At 43.6% G+C, this 18,630-nt stretch overlaps 1 protein-coding gene across 2 annotated transcripts; it reads left to right on the top strand.

The window, feature by feature from the left end:
- Window positions 1-4,115: 4,115 nt before the first annotated feature.
- On the top strand, window positions 4,116-14,092 carry LOC130303253 (oocyte zinc finger protein XlCOF22-like). 2 transcript variants are annotated; one of them, XM_056551771.1, is made up of 10 exons: window positions 4,116-4,244; window positions 4,572-4,751; window positions 5,797-5,923; window positions 6,021-6,112; window positions 6,193-6,268; window positions 6,377-6,468; window positions 7,088-7,166; window positions 7,274-7,365; window positions 7,495-7,603; window positions 7,894-14,092. In XM_056551771.1, the coding sequence occupies exons 1-10, from the start codon at window positions 4,173-4,175 to the stop codon at window positions 9,336-9,338; spliced, it is 2,364 nt and encodes a 787-aa protein (XP_056407746.1). In that variant the 5' UTR covers window positions 4,116-4,172; the 3' UTR covers window positions 9,339-14,092. The 2 variants fall into 2 exon arrangements, with proteins under 2 accessions (XP_056407746.1, XP_056407747.1); XM_056551772.1 differs by lacking the exons at window positions 6,021-6,112; window positions 6,193-6,268; window positions 6,377-6,468; window positions 7,088-7,166.
- Window positions 14,093-18,630: the final 4,538 nt, after the last annotated feature.

The following is an 18,630-nucleotide window of genomic DNA, read 5'->3' on the forward strand; positions in this document are numbered from 1 at the left end:
GCACTTGGTCTACACAAGGTTCTAGCACTTAGGCCAGGCTTACGATTAGTAATTATGATGGGCATCCGTTTATAGCGTTTTTTTCAGCTGGTTATGCAGTTGTAGCACTTGGTCTGCACAAGGTTCTAGCACTTAGGCCAGGCTTACGATTAGTAATTATGATGGGCATACGGTTATAGCGTTTTTTTCTGCTGGTTATGCAGTTGTAGCACTTGGTCTACACAAGGTTCTAGCACTTAGGCCAGGCTTACGATTAGTAATTATGATGGGCATCCGTTTATAGCGTTTTTTTTCTGCTGGTTATGCAGTTGTAGCACTTGGTCTGCACAAGGTTCTAGCACTTAGGCCAGGCTTACGATTAGTAATTATGATGGGCAGACGGTTATAGCGTTTTTTTCTGCTGGTTATGCAGTTGTAGCACTTGGTCTGCACAAGGTTCTAGCACTTAGGCCAGGCTTACGATTAGTAATTATGATGGGCATCCGGTTATAGCGTTTTTTTCTGCTGGTTATGCAGTTGTAGCACTTGGTCTACACAAGATTCTAGCACTTAGGCCAGGCTTACGATTAGTAATTATGATGGGCATACGGTTATAGCGTTTTTTTTTGTTCTGGTTATGCAGTTGTAGCACTTGGTCTGCACAAGGTTCTAGCACTTAGGCCAGGCTTACGATTAGTAATTATGATGGGCATCCGGTTATAGCGTTTTTTTCTGCTGGTTATGCAGTTGTAGCACTTGGTCTGCACAAGGTTCTAGCACTTAGGCCAGGCTTACGATTAGTAATTATGATGGGCATATGGTTATAGCGTTTTTTGTTCTGGTTATGCAGTTGTAGCACTTGGTCTACACAAGATTCTAGCACTTAGGCCAGGCTTACGATTAGTAATTATGATGGGCATACGGTTATAGCATTTTTTTCTGCTGGTTATGCAGTTGTAGCACTTGGTCTGCACAAGGTTCTAGCACTTAGGCCAGGCTTACGATTAGTAATTATGATGGGCATCCGGTTTTAGCGTTTTTTTCTGCTGGTTATGCAGTTGTAGCACTTGGTCTACACAAGGTTCTAGCACTTACGCCAGGCTTACGATTAGTAATTATGATGGGCATATGGTTATAGCGTTTTTTGTTCTGGTTATGCAGTTGTAGCACTTGGTCTACACAAGATTCTAGCACTTAGGCCAGGCTTACGATTAGTAATTATGATGGGCATCCGGTTGTAGCGTTTTTTGTTCTGGTTATGCAGTTGTAGCACTTGGTCTACACAAGATTCTAGCACTTAGGCCAGGCTTACGATTAGTAATTATGATGGGCATCCGGTTATAGCGTTTTTTTCTGCTGGTTATGCAGTTGTAGCACTTGGTCTACACAAGGTTCTAGCACTTAGGCCAGGCTTACGATTAGTAATTATGATGGGCATCCGTTTATAGCGTTTTTTTCAGCTGGTTATGCAGTTGTAGCACTTGGTCTGCACAAGGTTCTAGCACTTAGGCCAGGCTTACGATTAGTAATTATGATGGGCATACGGTTATAGCGTTTTTTTCTGCTGGTTATGCAGTTGTAGCACTTGGTCTACACAAGGTTCTAGCACTTAGGCCAGGCTTACGATTAGTAATTATGATGGGCATCCGTTTATAGCGTTTTTTTTTTGCTGGTTATGCAGTTGTAGCACTTGGTCTGCACAAGGTTCTAGCACTTAGGCCAGGCTTACGATTAGTAATTATGATGGGCATCCGGTTATAGCGTTTTTTTCTGCTGGTTATGCAGTTGTAGCACTTGGTCTGCACAAGGTTCTAGCACTTAGGCCAGGCTTACGATTAGTAATTATGATGGGCATATGGTTATAGCGTTTTTTGTTCTGGTTATGCAGTTGTAGCACTTGGTCTACACAAGATTCTAGCACTTAGGCCAGGCTTACGATTAGTAATTATGATGGGCATACGGTTATAGCGTTTTTTTTTGTTCTGGTTATGCAGTTGTAGCACTTGGTCTGCACAAGGTTCTAGCACTTAGGCCAGGCTTACGATTAGTAATTATGATGGGCATCCGGTTATAGCGTTTTTTTCTGTTGGTTATGCAGTTGTAGCATTTGGTCTACACAAGGTTCCAGCACTTAGGCCAGGCTTACGATTAGTAATTATGATGGGCATCCGGTTATAGCGTTTTTTTGTTCTGGTTATGCAGTTGTAGCACTTGGTCTACACAAGATTCTAGCACTTAGGCCAGGCTTACGATTAGAAATTATGATGGGCATCCGGTTGGAGCACTCAGTCTGGGCATTCGGTTGGTTAGTATTCTGTACATAGGTGATAGCCTATTCTTTATGTGCTGTATTATTATTATTATTATGTCATACGGTTATAGAGTAATCTGTGTATATATTATGGCATTTGGTCCATACATTTAGTCAGGACATAAGGGTTTGGTATGCTGGGCTTATGTTATCGTTTCCGTACATACGATTGTTGCATTGTTCTGCGCTTACGGTTGTAGCAGGTGATCTGTGCAGATGTTCATAGCATTCAGTGCATTCCTTCATAGTAATTATTCCTGCTTACAAGTCATTCTGTGTGTATGTTCTAGTTACCCTACATACATTCTTAGCGAACATTCACATCGATAATAGCATCTATGCCAACCAGACGTTCCATTACTGTTCTTACCATGCGGTAGTCATTTTAACCCCTTAAGGACTCAGCGTTTTTCCGTTTTTGCACTTTCCCTTTATCCTCCTCACCTTTTAAAAATCATAAACCTTTCAATTTTGCACCAACAGACTAATTTTTTTTTGATTCTTTTTGATTCTACTTTGTTATGACATCAATCATGTTACCCAAAAATCTACGGCAAAACAAAAAAATATATATTTGTGGGACAAAATTTAAAAAAACAAACCCAATTTTGTAATTTTGGGGGCTTCCGTCTCTACACAGTATATTTTTTGGTAAAAATGGCACCTTCTCTTTATTCTGTAGTTCCATATGATTAATATGATCCCCTACTTATATAGGTTTGATTTTGTTTTACTTCTGGTAAAAATCATAACTACATGCAGGAAAATTAATACGTTTCAAAACTTGAGCTTTTTTTGCGCTGTGATCTGAAGTTTTTATCATTTTTGTTTTGATGGGACTTTTCGATCGCTTTTTATTAATTTTTTTATGGTATAAAAATTATCAAAATACGCAACTTTAGACTTTAGATTTTTTTTACGTGTACGTCATTGACCGTGCGGTTTAATTAACTTATATAGTTTATAGTTCGGACATTAAGACACGCGGTGATACCACATATGTTTATTTATTTTTATTTACATGGTTTTTTTTATGGGAAAAGGGGGGTGATTCAAACTTTTATTAGGGAAGGGGTTAAATCACATTTATTAACACTTTTTTTACACTTTATTTTTTTACACATTTATGGCCCCATAGGAGACTATAACGTGCATTACATTGATTGCAGACACTGCTCTCTGCCATAGCATTGCATTGATCAGTGTTATTTGCGCTCAATTGCTCCAGCCTGGATCTCTGGCACGGAGCAATCAATCGCCGATCAGCCTCTGAGGAGGAAGATAGGGACCCCACTCGTGTGTCTTCAGCTGATCGGGACACCATGGTCTTACCGCGATGATCCTGATCAGCCCGACTGAGCTGCCGGGAAGCATCTTTTTACTTTTTAGACGTGGCGATCAACTTTAACCGCGATCAGTGATTTCCAATATTAGCCATGGGTCCCGGCCATTGCATGACCCCACGTTATAGCACGGGAGCGGGTGCAGGGCGTACAGGTATGCCCTGCGTCATTAAGGAGTTAAAGTAAACAAAGTCTCGACACATAAGTGTTTGTTTATCCGTTTGTGCCTGCCACGTCTGCAGTGGGGATGCGCCCCATGGGTTATTATTACTGACACATTTTCAGAGCAATAACATCACAACTTGTAGATGCTGATAAGCTTGTGCTTGCCATGGCTGTAGGGGGATGCACGATACTAGTCATTTGTTATCTCCAGCTGAGCCAGTTGTCTCCTCTTCCCCTCCAGCTGATCCAGTTGTCTCCTCTTCTCCTCCAGCTGATCCAGTTGTCTCCTCTTCTCCCTCCAGCTGATCCAGTTGTCTCCTCTTCTCCCTCCAGCTGATCCAGTTGTCTCCTCTTCTCCTGAATGACCCCACAATATGGACAGGAATGAGATGACTAAGAGAATATTACACTTCACCTTGGAAATCCTCCACCTGCTGACCAGAGAGGTGAGGTGACCAATCTACATTTCCACCATTGTTGTTCCCCCATCTACATTTCCACCATTGTTGTTCCCCCATCTACATTTCCACCATTGTTGTCCCCCCATCTACATTTCCACCATTCTTGTCCTCCATCTACATTTCCACCATTGTTGGCCCCCATCTTTGGCCCCGCTCTATGTTCTGGATGTCTCTTTGTAGGTGAGGTCTCCAGAACTGACCCCAGTATTCCAGATGTGCTCACTAGAGCTCTATACAGGGGGCACAATCTCCTCTTCGTAGTGAGGGAGGAATACTGGGGTCAGTCCCCTCATTGTCTCTCTCCATACACAGGATTACACTATAGTGAAGAAGACATGGAGGGAGTGTATGTCCCCCAGCAGCCATCTCCATGAGTCAGGAGGACGGAGCAGGGCCCGGGGCCCCATCACGGAGCCTCCACCTCTCTCACTGATACATGAGAAGAAGATCCTGGAACTCATCCACAGGATCACTGAGCTGCTGACTAGAGAGGTGACCCTGCTGGGACATTATACAGTAATGGAGGGGTTTGGTGATGACTGGAGAGGTGACACTGCTGGGACATTATACAGTAATGGAGGGGTCTGGTGATGAGAGGTGACACTGCTGGGACATTATACAGTAATGGAAGGGTCTGGTGATGACTGGAGAGGTGACACTGCTGGGACATTATACAGTAATGGAGGGGTCTGGTGATGATTGGAGAGGTGACACTGCTGGGACATCATACAATAATGGAAGGGTCTGGTGATGACTGGAGAGGTGACACTGCTGGGACATTATACAGTAATGGAGGGGTCTGGTGATGACTCGAGAGGTGACACTGCTGGGACATTATACAGTAATGGAGGGGTCTGGTGATGACTCGAGAGGTGACTGCTGGACATTATACAGTAATGGAGGGGTCTGGTGATGATTAGAGAGGTGACACTGCTGGGACATTATACAGTAATGGAGGGGTCTGGTGATGACTCGAGAGGTGACACTGCTGGGACATTATACAGTAATGGAGGGGTCTGGTGATGACTCGAGAGGTGACTGCTGGACATTATACAGTAATGGAGGGGTCTGGTGATGACTGGAGAGGTGACACTGCTGGGACATTATACAGTAATGGAGGGGTCTGGTGATGACTGGAGAGGTGACACTGCTGGGACATTATACAGTAATGGAGGGGTCTGGTGATGATTAGAGAGGTGACACTGCTGGGACATTATACAGTAATGGAGGGGTCTGGTGATGATTGGAGAGGTGACACTGCTGGGACATTATACAGTAATGGAGGGGTCTGGTGATGACTGGAGAGGTGACACTGCTGGGACATTATACAGTAATGGAGGGGTCTGGTGATGACTCGAGAGGTGACACTGCTGGGACATTATACAGTAATGGAGGGGTCTGGTGATGACTCGAGAGGTGACACTGCTGGGACATTATACAGTAATGGAGGGGTCTGGTGATGATTAGAGAGGTGACACTGCTGGGACATTATACAGTAATGGAGGGGTCTGGTGATGACGGTATCATTGTGTGTCAGGTTCCTATAAGGTGTCAGGATGTGGCGGTCTATTTCTCCATGGAGGAGTGGGAGTATGTAGAAGGACACAAGGATCTGTACCAGGACATAGTCATGATGGAGGATCACCGGCCCCTCGCATCACAAGGTAAGAAGAGACATATATATAGATATCACTCTCACTACCTAGTAACATAGAAATCTATGCAGCATTGATGTATTCATTCCCTGTGTGTTCCCTTCAGATGGAGTCATGGAAAGAAATCCACCCGAGACGTGTCCCCGTCCTCTGTATTCCCAGGACTGTCCAGAAGGAAATGTCTCAGAGAAGCATCAGGTAGATGACCCTAAAGTCTCCCCAGATTATAACCATAAGTGATTGACCTACAGATATTTTTTTTTCTCTTCTCTGTTTAGCCTGAAAATCCAGTTGATATTAAAGTTGAGGCTATAGATGAAGCGGAGGAGACAGGTGTCATGGCCAATCAGCATTGTAAGGAGGAGGAGACTTTCATTGGTTGTAAAAGGTCCCCTAGATACTGCTACACCCATAATATGATCATTACATATAGACAACCAATCACTATGTGTTTCCTCATAGGTGTGGTCATGGATGAAAATCCACCCGAGAGGTGTCCCCGCCCTCTGTATTCCAAGGACTGTCCAGAGGGAAATGTCTCAGAGAAGCATCAGGTAGATGGTGTTAAAGTGTCCTTAATATGACCCTAAAGTGATTTGAACCCATGATCATGGCACATAGGTCCCACTCTAATTAATTAAAGGGGATCTCTGTTTGATCTGGGTAGGGACCTCCACGTTCTCCTGCCCGGCGCCCCGGATCTCCTCATAAAGAATAAATAACAATGATCAAAATACCAAATCATCAAACCAAAGTCGTAGTAATAGAATCCCAGAACCCCAATAAGATATAATAATAGACATGTCCCCCATGACTTCTCGGGTCACTTACCTCTTCTATAAAACATTGTGATGGAAAGGAAAGTGAAATAAAAGGGGGAGGGCGGGGCTTCTTCTAATCTTCCCACAGGTGACTGAGCTGGAGACACCACAGCCCAGTATAGAAGGGAAATACTTTTCCCGCCAATGGGCCTCCAGCCAATCAGAATGCTGTTGTTGGGCTGGAGCATCGCTGGGCAGAAGATCATGGTTACCGGGCAGAATCTGATCCTCCAATCAGAAGCAGGAATCCATCTCTCAGCAGAACAGCTGTTACCGGGCAGAATAACCCCCCCCCCCAAGCTTATGTTAGAATTTGGGAGCCGCTTTTACTTATTCATTTTATACTGTTTAGGATGAAGATCTGATGAATATTAAGGTTGAGGTTAAAGATGAACCAGAAGAGGAGACGGATTTGGGGGCCGATCAGCAGTGTAAGGAGGGGGAGACTTTTATTGGTGGAGGGTCTCCTAGATACTACTACACCCATCATCTGATCATCACATGGAATAATCTATTCATCACTGTGTGTTCCCTACAGATGGAGTCATTGATAGAAATCCACCCGAGAGGTGTCCCCGCCCTCTGTATTCCCAGGACTGTCCAGAGGGAAATGTCCCAGAGAAGCATCAGGTAGATGAGGCTGATCCCATATCTCTATAGGGGGGTCCTGCAGTCATAGATGTGGGGGTAGATTTTGGGGGTCTCTGTTGCTCCTCCTGTCTGCTGTATTGTAGTGAATTGTTCTATATGTCACATCAGGGGGGAGATCTGACTAATAATAAAGTGGAGGATGAAGAAGAGAGGATGAGGGGCCATCACCCGTGTATGAGGGAAGTGAAGGAGGAAATTCCAGGAGGTGTTACCCCAGGTATGTAATAATTCCAGGAGGTGTTACCCCAGGTATGTAATAATTCCAGGAGGGGTTACCCCAGGTATGTAATAATTTCAGGAGGTGTTACCCCAGGTATGTAATAATGCCAGGAGGTGTTACCCCAGGTATGTAATAATGCCAGGAGGTGTTACCCCAGGTATGTAGTAATGCATTATATAGGGAATTCAGAGGTTGCTTCAGGAGAGGCTCCACTTTAGATTTACATTACCCCTTCAGGCCCCAGTGATCCCCCTGAAAAGTCTCAAAATTATTCTTAAACCTTACAGAGCATCCAAGGAAGAAACGTGAGGGAAACGTCATGTTATCTGTGAGTGATAAAGAAGAAGATGGAGAGATCATGGAGCGCTCCTCAGGAGAAGATGGAGAGATCATGGAGCGCTCCTCTGGAGAAGATGGAGAGATCATGGAGCGCTCCTCAGGAGAAGATCTCCTTACCCCTAATGTCCATCCAGATCTATCACATAATAATCCCCCTGATCATGGGGAACCTTCCCACCAACCACACATTGTTACCACAAGGACAGAGAAGAAAAGGATTCAATGCGATGAATGTGGGAAATGGTTTACAAAAAGATCAAATCTTGTTAGGCACAGAAAAAGTCACAGAGAAGAGAAGCCAAATTCATGTTGTGAATGTGGGAAATGCTTTTCAAGTAAATCACAGCTTGTTAAACATAAGAGAATTCACACTGGGGAGATGCCATATTCATGTTCAGAATGTGGGAAATGCTTTAGATGGAAATCTCATCTTGTTAGACATGAGAGAAGTCACATAGGGGAGAAACCATATTCATGTTCAGAATGTGAGAAATGTTTTATAAATAAACCACAACTTTCAAGACATGAGAGAACTCACACAGAGGAGAAGCCATTTTCATGTTCAGAATGTGGTAAATGCTTTAGATGGAAATCTCATCTTGTTACGCATGAGAGAAGTCACACAGGAGTAAAGCCATATTCATGTTCAGTATGTGGGAAATGTTTTATAAGTAAATATAATCTTTTTGCACATGATAAGATTCACACAGGGGAGAAACTATATTCATGTTCAGAATGTGGGATATGCTTTTTAAGTAAACTACAACTTGTTAAACATGAGAAGAGAATTCACACAGGAGAGAAGCCATTTTCATGTTCAGAATGTGGGAAATGCTTTAGATGGAAATCTCATCTTGTTACGCATGAGAGAAGTCACACAGGAGTAAAGCCATATTCATGTTCAGAATGTGGGAAATGCTTTATTCAGAAAGTACAACTTCTTACACATGAGAGAAGTCACACCGGAGAGAAGCCGTATTCATGTTTAGAATGTGGGAAATGTTTTACAAGTAAATATCGTCTTGTTGCACATGAGAAGATTCACACAGGGGAGAAGCCATATTCATGTTCAGAATGTGGGAAATCCTTTTTTAGTAAACCAAAACTTGTTCAGCATGAGAAGAGAATTCACACAGGAGAGAAGCCATATTCATGTTCAGAATGTGAGAAGTGTTTTTTACGTAAATCAGATCTTGTTACCCATGAGAGAATTCACACAGGAGTAAAGCCATATTCATGTTCAAAGTGTGGGGAATGTTTTATAAGTAAATCACGTCTTGTTAAACATGAGAAAAGTCACACAGGAAAGACACCGTATTCATGTTCAGAATGTGGAAAATATTTTACAACTAAATGGGTACTTGGTAAACATGTAAGAATTCACACAAGGTAGAAGCCATATTCATGCTATGAATGTGGAAAATGCTTTTCACAAATTTCTGAGCTTATTATACATAGGAGACGTCACACAGGAGAGAAGCCATATTCATGCTCGGAATGTGGGGAATGTTTTATAACTAAAACACAACTTTCAGGACATGAGAGAACTCACACAGGGGAGAAGCCATATTCATGCTCGGAATGTGGAAAATGATTTTATACATGAGAGAAGTCATACAGGAGAGAAGCCATTTTCAATAATTATATTTCGTATATTCAGGGTTAAAACATTATTTCCCTTAATGTTATAAATACACCATTTTCTCTGTAGGACCCCCGCCCCCCCAGACAGAGATAAAGAGTGGATGTTGTCTCCACCAGAATAGTCCCCATAGTCACCCCAAAAGCTGTTGTATTGTAGTTCCCCTATAAGCTGTTGTATTGGAGGAGTCCCCCTATAAGCTGTTGTATTGGAGGAGTCCCCCTATAAGCTGTTGTATTGGAGGAGTCCCCCTATAAGCTGTTGTATTGTAGTCACCCTATAAGCTGTTGTATTGGAGGAGTCCCCCTATAAGTTGTTGTATTGGAGGAGTCATCCTATAAGCGGTTGTATTGGAGGAGTCCCCCTATAAGCTGTTGTATTGTAGTCCCCCTATAAGCGGTTGTATTGGAGGAGTCATCCTATAAGTGGTTGTATTGGAGGAGTCCCCCTATAAGCTGTTGTATTGGAGGAGTCACCCTATAAGCTGTTGTATTGGAGGAGTCCCCCTATAAGCTGTTGTATTGTAGTCCCCCTATAAGCGGTTGTATTGGAGGAGTCCCCCTATAAGCTGTTGTATTGTAGTCCCCCTATAAGCGGTTGTATTGTAGTCCCCCTATAAGCTGTTGTATTGTAGTCACCCTATAAGCTGTTGTATTGGAGGAGTCCCCCTATAAGCTGTTGTATTGGAGGAGTCACCCTATAAGCTGTTGTATTGGAGGAGTCCCCCTATAAGCTGTTGTATTGTAGTCACCCTATAAGCTGTTGTATTGTAGTCCCCCTATAAGCGGTTGTATTGGAGGAGTCCCCCTATAAGCTGTTGTATTGGAGGAGTCCCCCTATAAGCTGTTGTATTGTAGTCCCCCTATAAGCTGTTGTATTGGAGGAGTCACCCTATAAGCTGTTGTATTGGAGGAGTCCCCCTATAAGCTGTTGTATTGGAGGAGTCCCCCTATAAGCTGTTGTATTGGAGGAGTCCCCCTATAAGCTGTTGTATTGTAGTCCCCCTATAAGCGGTTGTATTGTAGTCCCCCTATAAGCTGTTGTATTGGAGGAGTCCCCCTATAAGCTGTTGTATTGGAGGAGTCACCCTATAAGCTGTTGTATTGGAGGAGTCACCCTATAAGCTGTTGTATTGGAGGAGTCCCCCTATAAGCTGTTGTATTGTAGTCCCCCTATAAGCGGTTGTATTGTAGTCCCCCTATAAGCGGTTGTATTGGAGGAGTCCCCCTATAAGCTGTTGTATTGTAGTCCCCCTATAAGCGGTTGTATTGTAGTCCCCCTATAAGCGGTTGTATTGGAGGAGTCCCCCTATAAGCTGTTGTATTGTAGTCCCCCTATAAGCTGTTGTGTTGGAGGAGTCCCCCTATAAGCGGTTGTATTGTAGTCCCCCTATAAGCTGTTGTATTGGAGGAGTCATCCTATAAGCGGTTGTATTGGAGGAGTCCCCCTATAAGCTGTTGTATTAGAGGAGTCCCCCCTATAAGCTGTTGTATTGGCTGAGTCCCCCTGTAAGCTGTTGTATAGGAGGAGTCCTCCTATAAGCGGTTGTATTGGAGGAGTCCCCCTATGAGCGGTTGTATTGGAGGAGTCCCCCTATAAGCGGTTGTGTTGGAGGAGTCACCCTATAAGCAGTTGTATTGGAGGAGTCCCCCTATGAGCGGTTGTATTGGAGGAGTCCCCCTATAAGCTGTTGTATTGGAGGAGTCCCCCTATAAGCTGTTGTGTTGGAGGAGTCACCCTATAAGCAGTTGTATTGGAGGAGTCCCCCTATGAGCGGTTGTATTGGAGGAGTCCCCCTATAAGCTTTTGTGTTGGAGGAGTCACCCTATAAGCTTTTGTGTTGGAGGAGTCCCCCTATAAGCTGTTGTATTGTAGTCACCCTATAAGCTGTTGTATAGGAGGAGTCCCCCTATAAGCTGTTGTATAGGAGGAGTCCCCCTATAAGCGGTTGTATTGGAGGAGTCCCCCTATAAGCTTTTGTATTGTAGTCCCCCTATAAGCTGTTGTATTGGAGGAGTCCCCCTATAAGCTGTTGTATTGGAGGAGTCACCCTATAAGCGGTTGTATTGGAGGAGTCACCCTATAAGCGGTTGTATTGGAGGAGTCACCCTATAAGCTGTTGTATTGGAGGAGTCCCCCTATAAGCTGTTGTATTGGAGGAGTCACCCTATAAGCTGTTGTATTGGAGGAGTCATCCTATAAGCGGTTGTATTGGAGGAGTCCCCCTATAAGCTTTTGTATTGTAGTCCCCCTATAAGCTGTTGTATTGGAGGAGTCACCCTATAAGCTGTTGTGTTGGAGAAGTCCCCCTATAAGCTGTTGTATTGTAGTCACCCTATAAGCTGTTGTATTGGAGGAGTCACCCTATAAGCTGTTGTATTGGAGGAGTCCCCCTATAAGCTGTTGTATTGTAGTCACCCTATAAGCTGTTGTATTGGAGGAGTCCCCCTATAAGCTGTTGTATTGTAGTCCCCCTATAAGCGGTTGTATTGTAGTCCCCCTATAAGCTGTTGTATTGGAGGAGTCATCCTATAAGCGGTTGTATTGGAGGAGTGCCCCTATAAGCTGTTGTATTGGAGGAGTCCCCCCTATAAGCTGTTGTATTGGCGGAGTCCCCCTGTAAGCTGTTGTATAGGAGGAGTCCTCCTATAAGCGGTTGTATTGGAGGAGTCCCCCTATGAGCGGTTGTATTGGAGGAGTCCCCCTATGAGCGGTTGTATTGGAGGAGTCCCCCTATAAGCTGTTGTGTTGGAGGAGTCCCCATATAAGCTGTTGTATTGTAGTCCCCCTATAAGCTGTTGTATAGGAGGAGTCACCCTATAAGCTGTTGTATTGGAGGAGTCACCCTATAAGCTGTTGTATTGGAGGAGTCCCCCTATAAGCTGTTGTATTGTAGTCACCCTATAAGCTGTTGTATAGGAGGAGTCCCCCTATAAGCTTTTGTGTTGGAGGAGTCACCCTATAAGCTTTTGTGTTGGAGGAGTCCCCCTATAAGCTGTTGTATTGTAGTCACCCTATAAGCTGTTGTATAGGAGGAGTCCCCCTATAAGCGGTTGTATTGGAGGAGTCCCCCTATAAGCTTTTGTATTGTAGTCCCCCTATAAGCTGTTGTATTGGAGGAGTCACCCTATAAGCTGTTGTGTTGGAGAAGTCCCCCTATAAGCTGTTGTATTGTAGTCACCCTATAAGCTGTTGTATTGGAGGAATCCCCCTATAAGCTGTTGTATTGGAGGAGTCCCCCTATAAGCTGTTGTATTGTAGTCACCCTATAAGCTGTTGTGTTGGAGGAGTCCCCCTATAAGCTGTTGTGTTGGAGGAGTCACCCTATAAGCTGTTGTATAGGAGGAGTCCCCCTATAAGCTGTTGTGTTGGAGGAGTCCCCCTATAAGCGGTTGTATTGTAGTCCCCCTATAAGCGGTTGTGTTGGAGGAGTCCCCCTATAAGCGGTTGTATTGTAGTCACCCTATAAGCTGTTCTGTCTTGTCCACCCTCCAGTGTAGAATCAGAGAGTGTTTAGCGCAGCAGGCGGTGTCACCCCGAAGCGAACGAGATTGTCAGTCAGCAACATGGAAAAACGAAACATTTACTAAAATTGGTCCGGCATGGATCAGTGAGGACTTTATACTCCTGTGCAAGATGCCACTGATTAGACACTACTACCACCGCTCCTGCTGTATGCTGACTACTACCCCACCAACTCCGCAACCTCCTGCTTTCTGCTGGCTACTACAACAACCACTGTGATGGGGCATCCGCACCAAAGTATTCTTTATAATTCTTCCGTAGTTTTTGATGTATTCTGAACGTAACTTAGGCCATTTGTCTATGTGTAATGGAGGGGGCAGGGGGATCTATTGTCATGGGTGGTCAGAAGATCTGCATAGGAGATAAAGGACACAGGGAGATGCCTGTATTGATCAAAGGAATGGGACATATGTCAGGTGACCACCTTATGTCTGGACAGGGGCTGGGTGCAGTGCTGTGCCCAGGTCTGGAGGGTTGGACTGAGGCATGCTGGGAGGCTTTCTTCCACATTGGTATGAGATGAGGTTGGTAAGTGGTGGAGGAGAGTTGTGTGACATCCTAGAGACAGGACCTGATGTTAATACAGAGCCTGCTGGGACATGTAGTACCCCAATTGTTGTGGAGTCTTGTGTTGGAGTTGCTAACAACACCGCTCTGGAGATTGTGCCCCAGAATCTGGAGGACAGCTGGGATAGAGGGGCCATGGCTGAGGCCAGCCCTCTGGAACAAGGAATCGTGTCTGTGTGTGGCCCCCTGTGAACTGAGGAGCGGATGGGAGGACCGAACCCCAGGGGACATGAGGAACCACAAAAAGACCCGGAGTTTTCTTGTGGATTGTGGACAATATATACGAGTGCGACCTGGAGCTGAATCCTGGGATCTGTGGTTTGTTCCTTCCCCTGTACCCCTAGCCATGGACTGTACCCCTAGACGTGGATTGTGTTTTGTGTGTGATCTCTGACAATAAAACCAGTTCTGTTCTCCCAGCTCTTTCTCTGTTAATTGTGCGACAATCCCTAAGTTGCAAACTTGTCACATCCACCACCTCCTGCTGCACACTAGCTACTACTCATTTCACCAGTCCACATCTCCTGCTGTATACTGCATACTACTACAACAATCAGTCCACATCTCCTGCTGTATACTGCATACTACAACAACAATCAGTCCACATCTCCTGCTGTATACTGCATACTACTACAACAATCAGTCCACATCTCCTGCTGTATACTGCATACTACAACAACAATCAGTCCACTACCTCCTGCTGTTTGCTGGATACTAGACCTCACACCAGTCCACCATATCCTGTTGTACCAGTAGAGCCCTGCATTGGGATCGGGATCCAACCCAAAACGTGTGGGCGCGGTGAGGTGCTATGCCTGTGGGTCCCATGAAATCCCCAGCAGCCTCACTGACTAAGTCTTAGCTCCACCCTCCAATTACAGTCACCACTCACTCACCAGGGTGGGGCTACTTCTCCTTCCAATTTGTCTCCGTCGCTGCAGCCATTGTGCCACAATTTTATTTGGATTCTCCACTCAGCCTGCCCTGGAGGATCAGTGACCGTCCATCTTCTGTTGCCGCCGCCCGGACCCCTTATGGTAGGTCAGAGTGTCCAATAATTTTACAGCACACACTGCGCACTGTGCTTCTACAGACCCTGAGGTGCAATGCTCTGCAGTCTGCACTTACCCTATAGGAGCTCCCTATGGGAGCTATAGTAAAAAGTGTAAAAAAAAGAAAAATAACCCCTTCCCTAATAAAAGCTTGAATCCCCCCTTCCCATTTTTTAACTAAAATAATCTAAAAAGATATATATATTAAAAGTATGAGGTATCGCCGCTTGCGTAAATGACTGAACTATAAAAAAATATTGTTAATTAATCTGCACAGTTGACGTACACGTAAAAAAATACTAAAGTCCAAAATTGCGTATTTTTGGTCACTTCATATGCCGTAAAAAATAATAAACAGTGATCAAAAAGTCCCATTAAAACAAAAAATTGTACCAATAAAAACTACAGACCAGAGAGCAAAAAATGACCATCATACATCCCCATAGGCCAGGTATGTGCAGAGCATTGCATCGGTCAGTGACCCTGGGCCTCTGAGTCTGCACTGTCACTGCTATTCACACCTGTACATACACTAGAATGCAATGCTCTGCACATACCCCCATCTATAGCAGTGTGTACTACACAGAGTATGTGCAGAGCATTGCACCCTAGTGTCTGTACATTCCTATGTTAGTGGGAGCAGGTGGGATTGGTCAAAAAAAATAATCAGCAGCGGAATGAAAAAACGAGTCCGGCGCAGGCTCTAGTACCCAGGTTACTACAACACTCCAGTCCGCCATCTCCTGCTGTTATAGTAACCACAATTCCACTGGTTTTTTTAGACCTGCCCCAGAGGGTGCGCAAAACACCCCCATCACTACAACCCCGTACCACTCAGGAAACATTGGAAATGTTTTTATCTCTCGTCATATATTTTGGATGATATTGAGACCAGTATAAAGAAATGAGGCCTCTCGTTCTGCCCCACTGGTCGCGCCGATAGTTTTAATCTCTTTTTAGACCTCAATAATTTGTCAGGAAACTGACGGTCAAGAGATTTTTTATATGAAGAGGAGTCCGGAGGGGAGGGTGCGCAATTAACCATTACCACCCCATGCCCTACTGTTTTAGCAAATGAACCACCGATACATACTGGCCTAAAACCTAAATCTAATTTTACCCCTTACAGTCCAGAGCGAGTTACCTGGACACTTTTGAGTATGGTCTCCAATGACCCAACTAAGAGTGACACTAAATCCTCCAATAACCTGTCCGCTGCAGAGCACCGATACTTAACCCCTTAAGGACTTAGGGTTTTTCCGTTTTTGCACTTTCATTTTTTCCTCATTACCTTTTAAAAATCATAACCCTTTAAATTTTCCACCTAAAAATCCATTTTATGGCTTATTTTTTGCATCACTAAATCTACTTTTCAGTGACATCAGTCATTTTACCCAAAAATTCACGGCGAAACGGAAAAAAAATCATTATGCGACAAAATCGAAGAAAAAACGCCATTTTGTAACTTTTGGGGGCTTCTGTTTCTACGCAGTGCATATTTCGGTAAAAATGACACCTTATCATTATTCTGTAGGTCCATACGGTTATAATGATCCCCGACTTATATAGGTTGGATTTTGTTGCACTTCTGGAAAAAATCATAACTACATGCAGGAAAATGTATACGTTTAAAAATGTCCTCTTCTGACCCCTATAACTTTTTTATTTTTCCACGTACAGGCCGGTATGAGGGCTCATTTTTTGCGCCGTGATCTGAAGTTTTTATCGGTATGATTTTTGTTTTGATCCGACTTTTTGATCACTTTTTATTCATTTTTTAATGGTATAAAAAGTGACCAAAAATACGCTTTTCTGGACTTTGGAATTTTTTTGCGCGTACGCCATTGACCGTGCGGTTTAATTAATGATATATATTTATAGTTCGGACATTTACGCACGCGGCGATACCACATATGTTTATTTATTTATTTTTATTTACACTGTTTTATTTTTTTTATGGGAATAGGGGGGTGATTTAAACTTTTATTAGGGAAGGGGTTAAATGACCTTTATTAACACTTTTTTTGCAGTGTTATAGGAGACTATAATACTGATCACACTGATCTCTTATACTGATCATTGTTATCCCATAGTAGACTATAATACTGATCACACTGATCTCTTATACTGATCATTGTTATCCCATAGGAGATATAACACTGCACACACTGATCTCTTATACTGATCATTATTATCCCATAGGAGACTATAATACTGATCACACTGATCTCTTATACTGATCATTGTTATCCCATAGTAGACTATAATACTGATCACACTGATCTCTTATACTGATCATTGTTATCCCATAGGAGACTATAAGAGATCAATGTTTGCAGTGTTATAGTCTCCTATGAGATAACAATGATCAGTAAATGAGATCAGTGTGTGCAGTGTTATAGTCTCCTATGGGATAACAATGATCAGTATAACACTGCACACACTGATCTATTATACTGATCATTATTATCCCATAGGACACTATAACACTGCACACACTGATCTCTTATACTGATCATTATTATCCCATAGGGACCTATAACATTGCACACACTGATCTCTTATACTGATCATTATTATCCCATAGGAGACTATAACACTGCACACACTGATCTCTTATACTGATCATTGTTATCCCATAGGACACTATAACACTGCACACACTGATCTCTTATACTGATCATTATTATCCCATAGGAGACTATAACACTGCACACACTGATCTCTTATACTGATCATTGTTATCCCATAGGAGACTATAATACTGCACACACTGATCTCTTATACTGATCATTGTTATCCCATAGGAGACTATAACACTGATCACACTGATCTCTTATACTGATCATTATTATCCCATAGGAGACTATAACACTGCACACACTGATCTCTTATACTGATCATTATTATCCCATAGGAGACTATAACACTGCACACACTGATCTCTTATACTGATCACTATTATCCCATAGGAGACTATAATACAGTACACACTGATCTCTTATACTGATCACTGTTATCCCATAGGAGACTATAACACTGCACGCACTGATCTCTTATACTGATCATTGTTATCCCATAGGAGACTATAACACTGAACATTACAATATGTCTTTATTACAGTATAAACATACGGTTATAACCCTTTCCCTACCTACCCCGTCAGCCTGGCTCACTAAATACCTCATCCATACGTGACCAATCCTCTTCTATTTTCTTACTCTTTTTTGGAGTTTTTATAATACATTTTTTCATACGTTTTAACTTTCCTAGACAGCACAAACCAATCTTGTTTACTTGGGGCCTTAGGGGACATCCATTTTCTGAGAATTATAATTTTGCCTACAGTGTGCCTACAGCTGTTGTAAAACTACAACTCCCAGCATGTACGGTCTGTCAGTGCATTCTGGGAGTTGTCATTTTGCCACAGCTGAAGGTTTGGGGCGCCCACCCCCCCTATGTGAATGTACAGGGTACAGGGTACATTCACACGGGCGGGTTTACAGTGGGTTTCCTTCAAGGAAACTTACTGTGAACCCCCGCCCGTGTGAATGTACCCTAAAAACACTACACTAACAAATAATAAAAAGTAAGACACTACACATACACCCCCTTACACGTCACCCCCCCCCCCCCCAAATAAAAAACGTCTCATACGGCAGTGTTTCCTAAACTGCACCTCCAGCTGTTGCAAAACCACAACTCCCAGTGTTGACGGACAGCAATAGACTGTCCTGGCAGGCTGGGAGTCTTTCAACAGCTGGAGGCACCCTGTGGGAGACACTATTGTAGGGTTTTGGTGGAGACAAGACGGGTCCACCCCTACTGCAAATTCCTTATTCAGGCCTCAAATGCGCATGGCGCTCTCTCACTTCAGAGCCCTGTCGTATTTCAAGGCA

This window comes from Hyla sarda, unplaced genomic scaffold, assembly GCF_029499605.1.
Source record: "Hyla sarda isolate aHylSar1 unplaced genomic scaffold, aHylSar1.hap1 scaffold_1207, whole genome shotgun sequence".
Taxonomy (NCBI): domain Eukaryota; kingdom Metazoa; phylum Chordata; class Amphibia; order Anura; family Hylidae; genus Hyla; species Hyla sarda.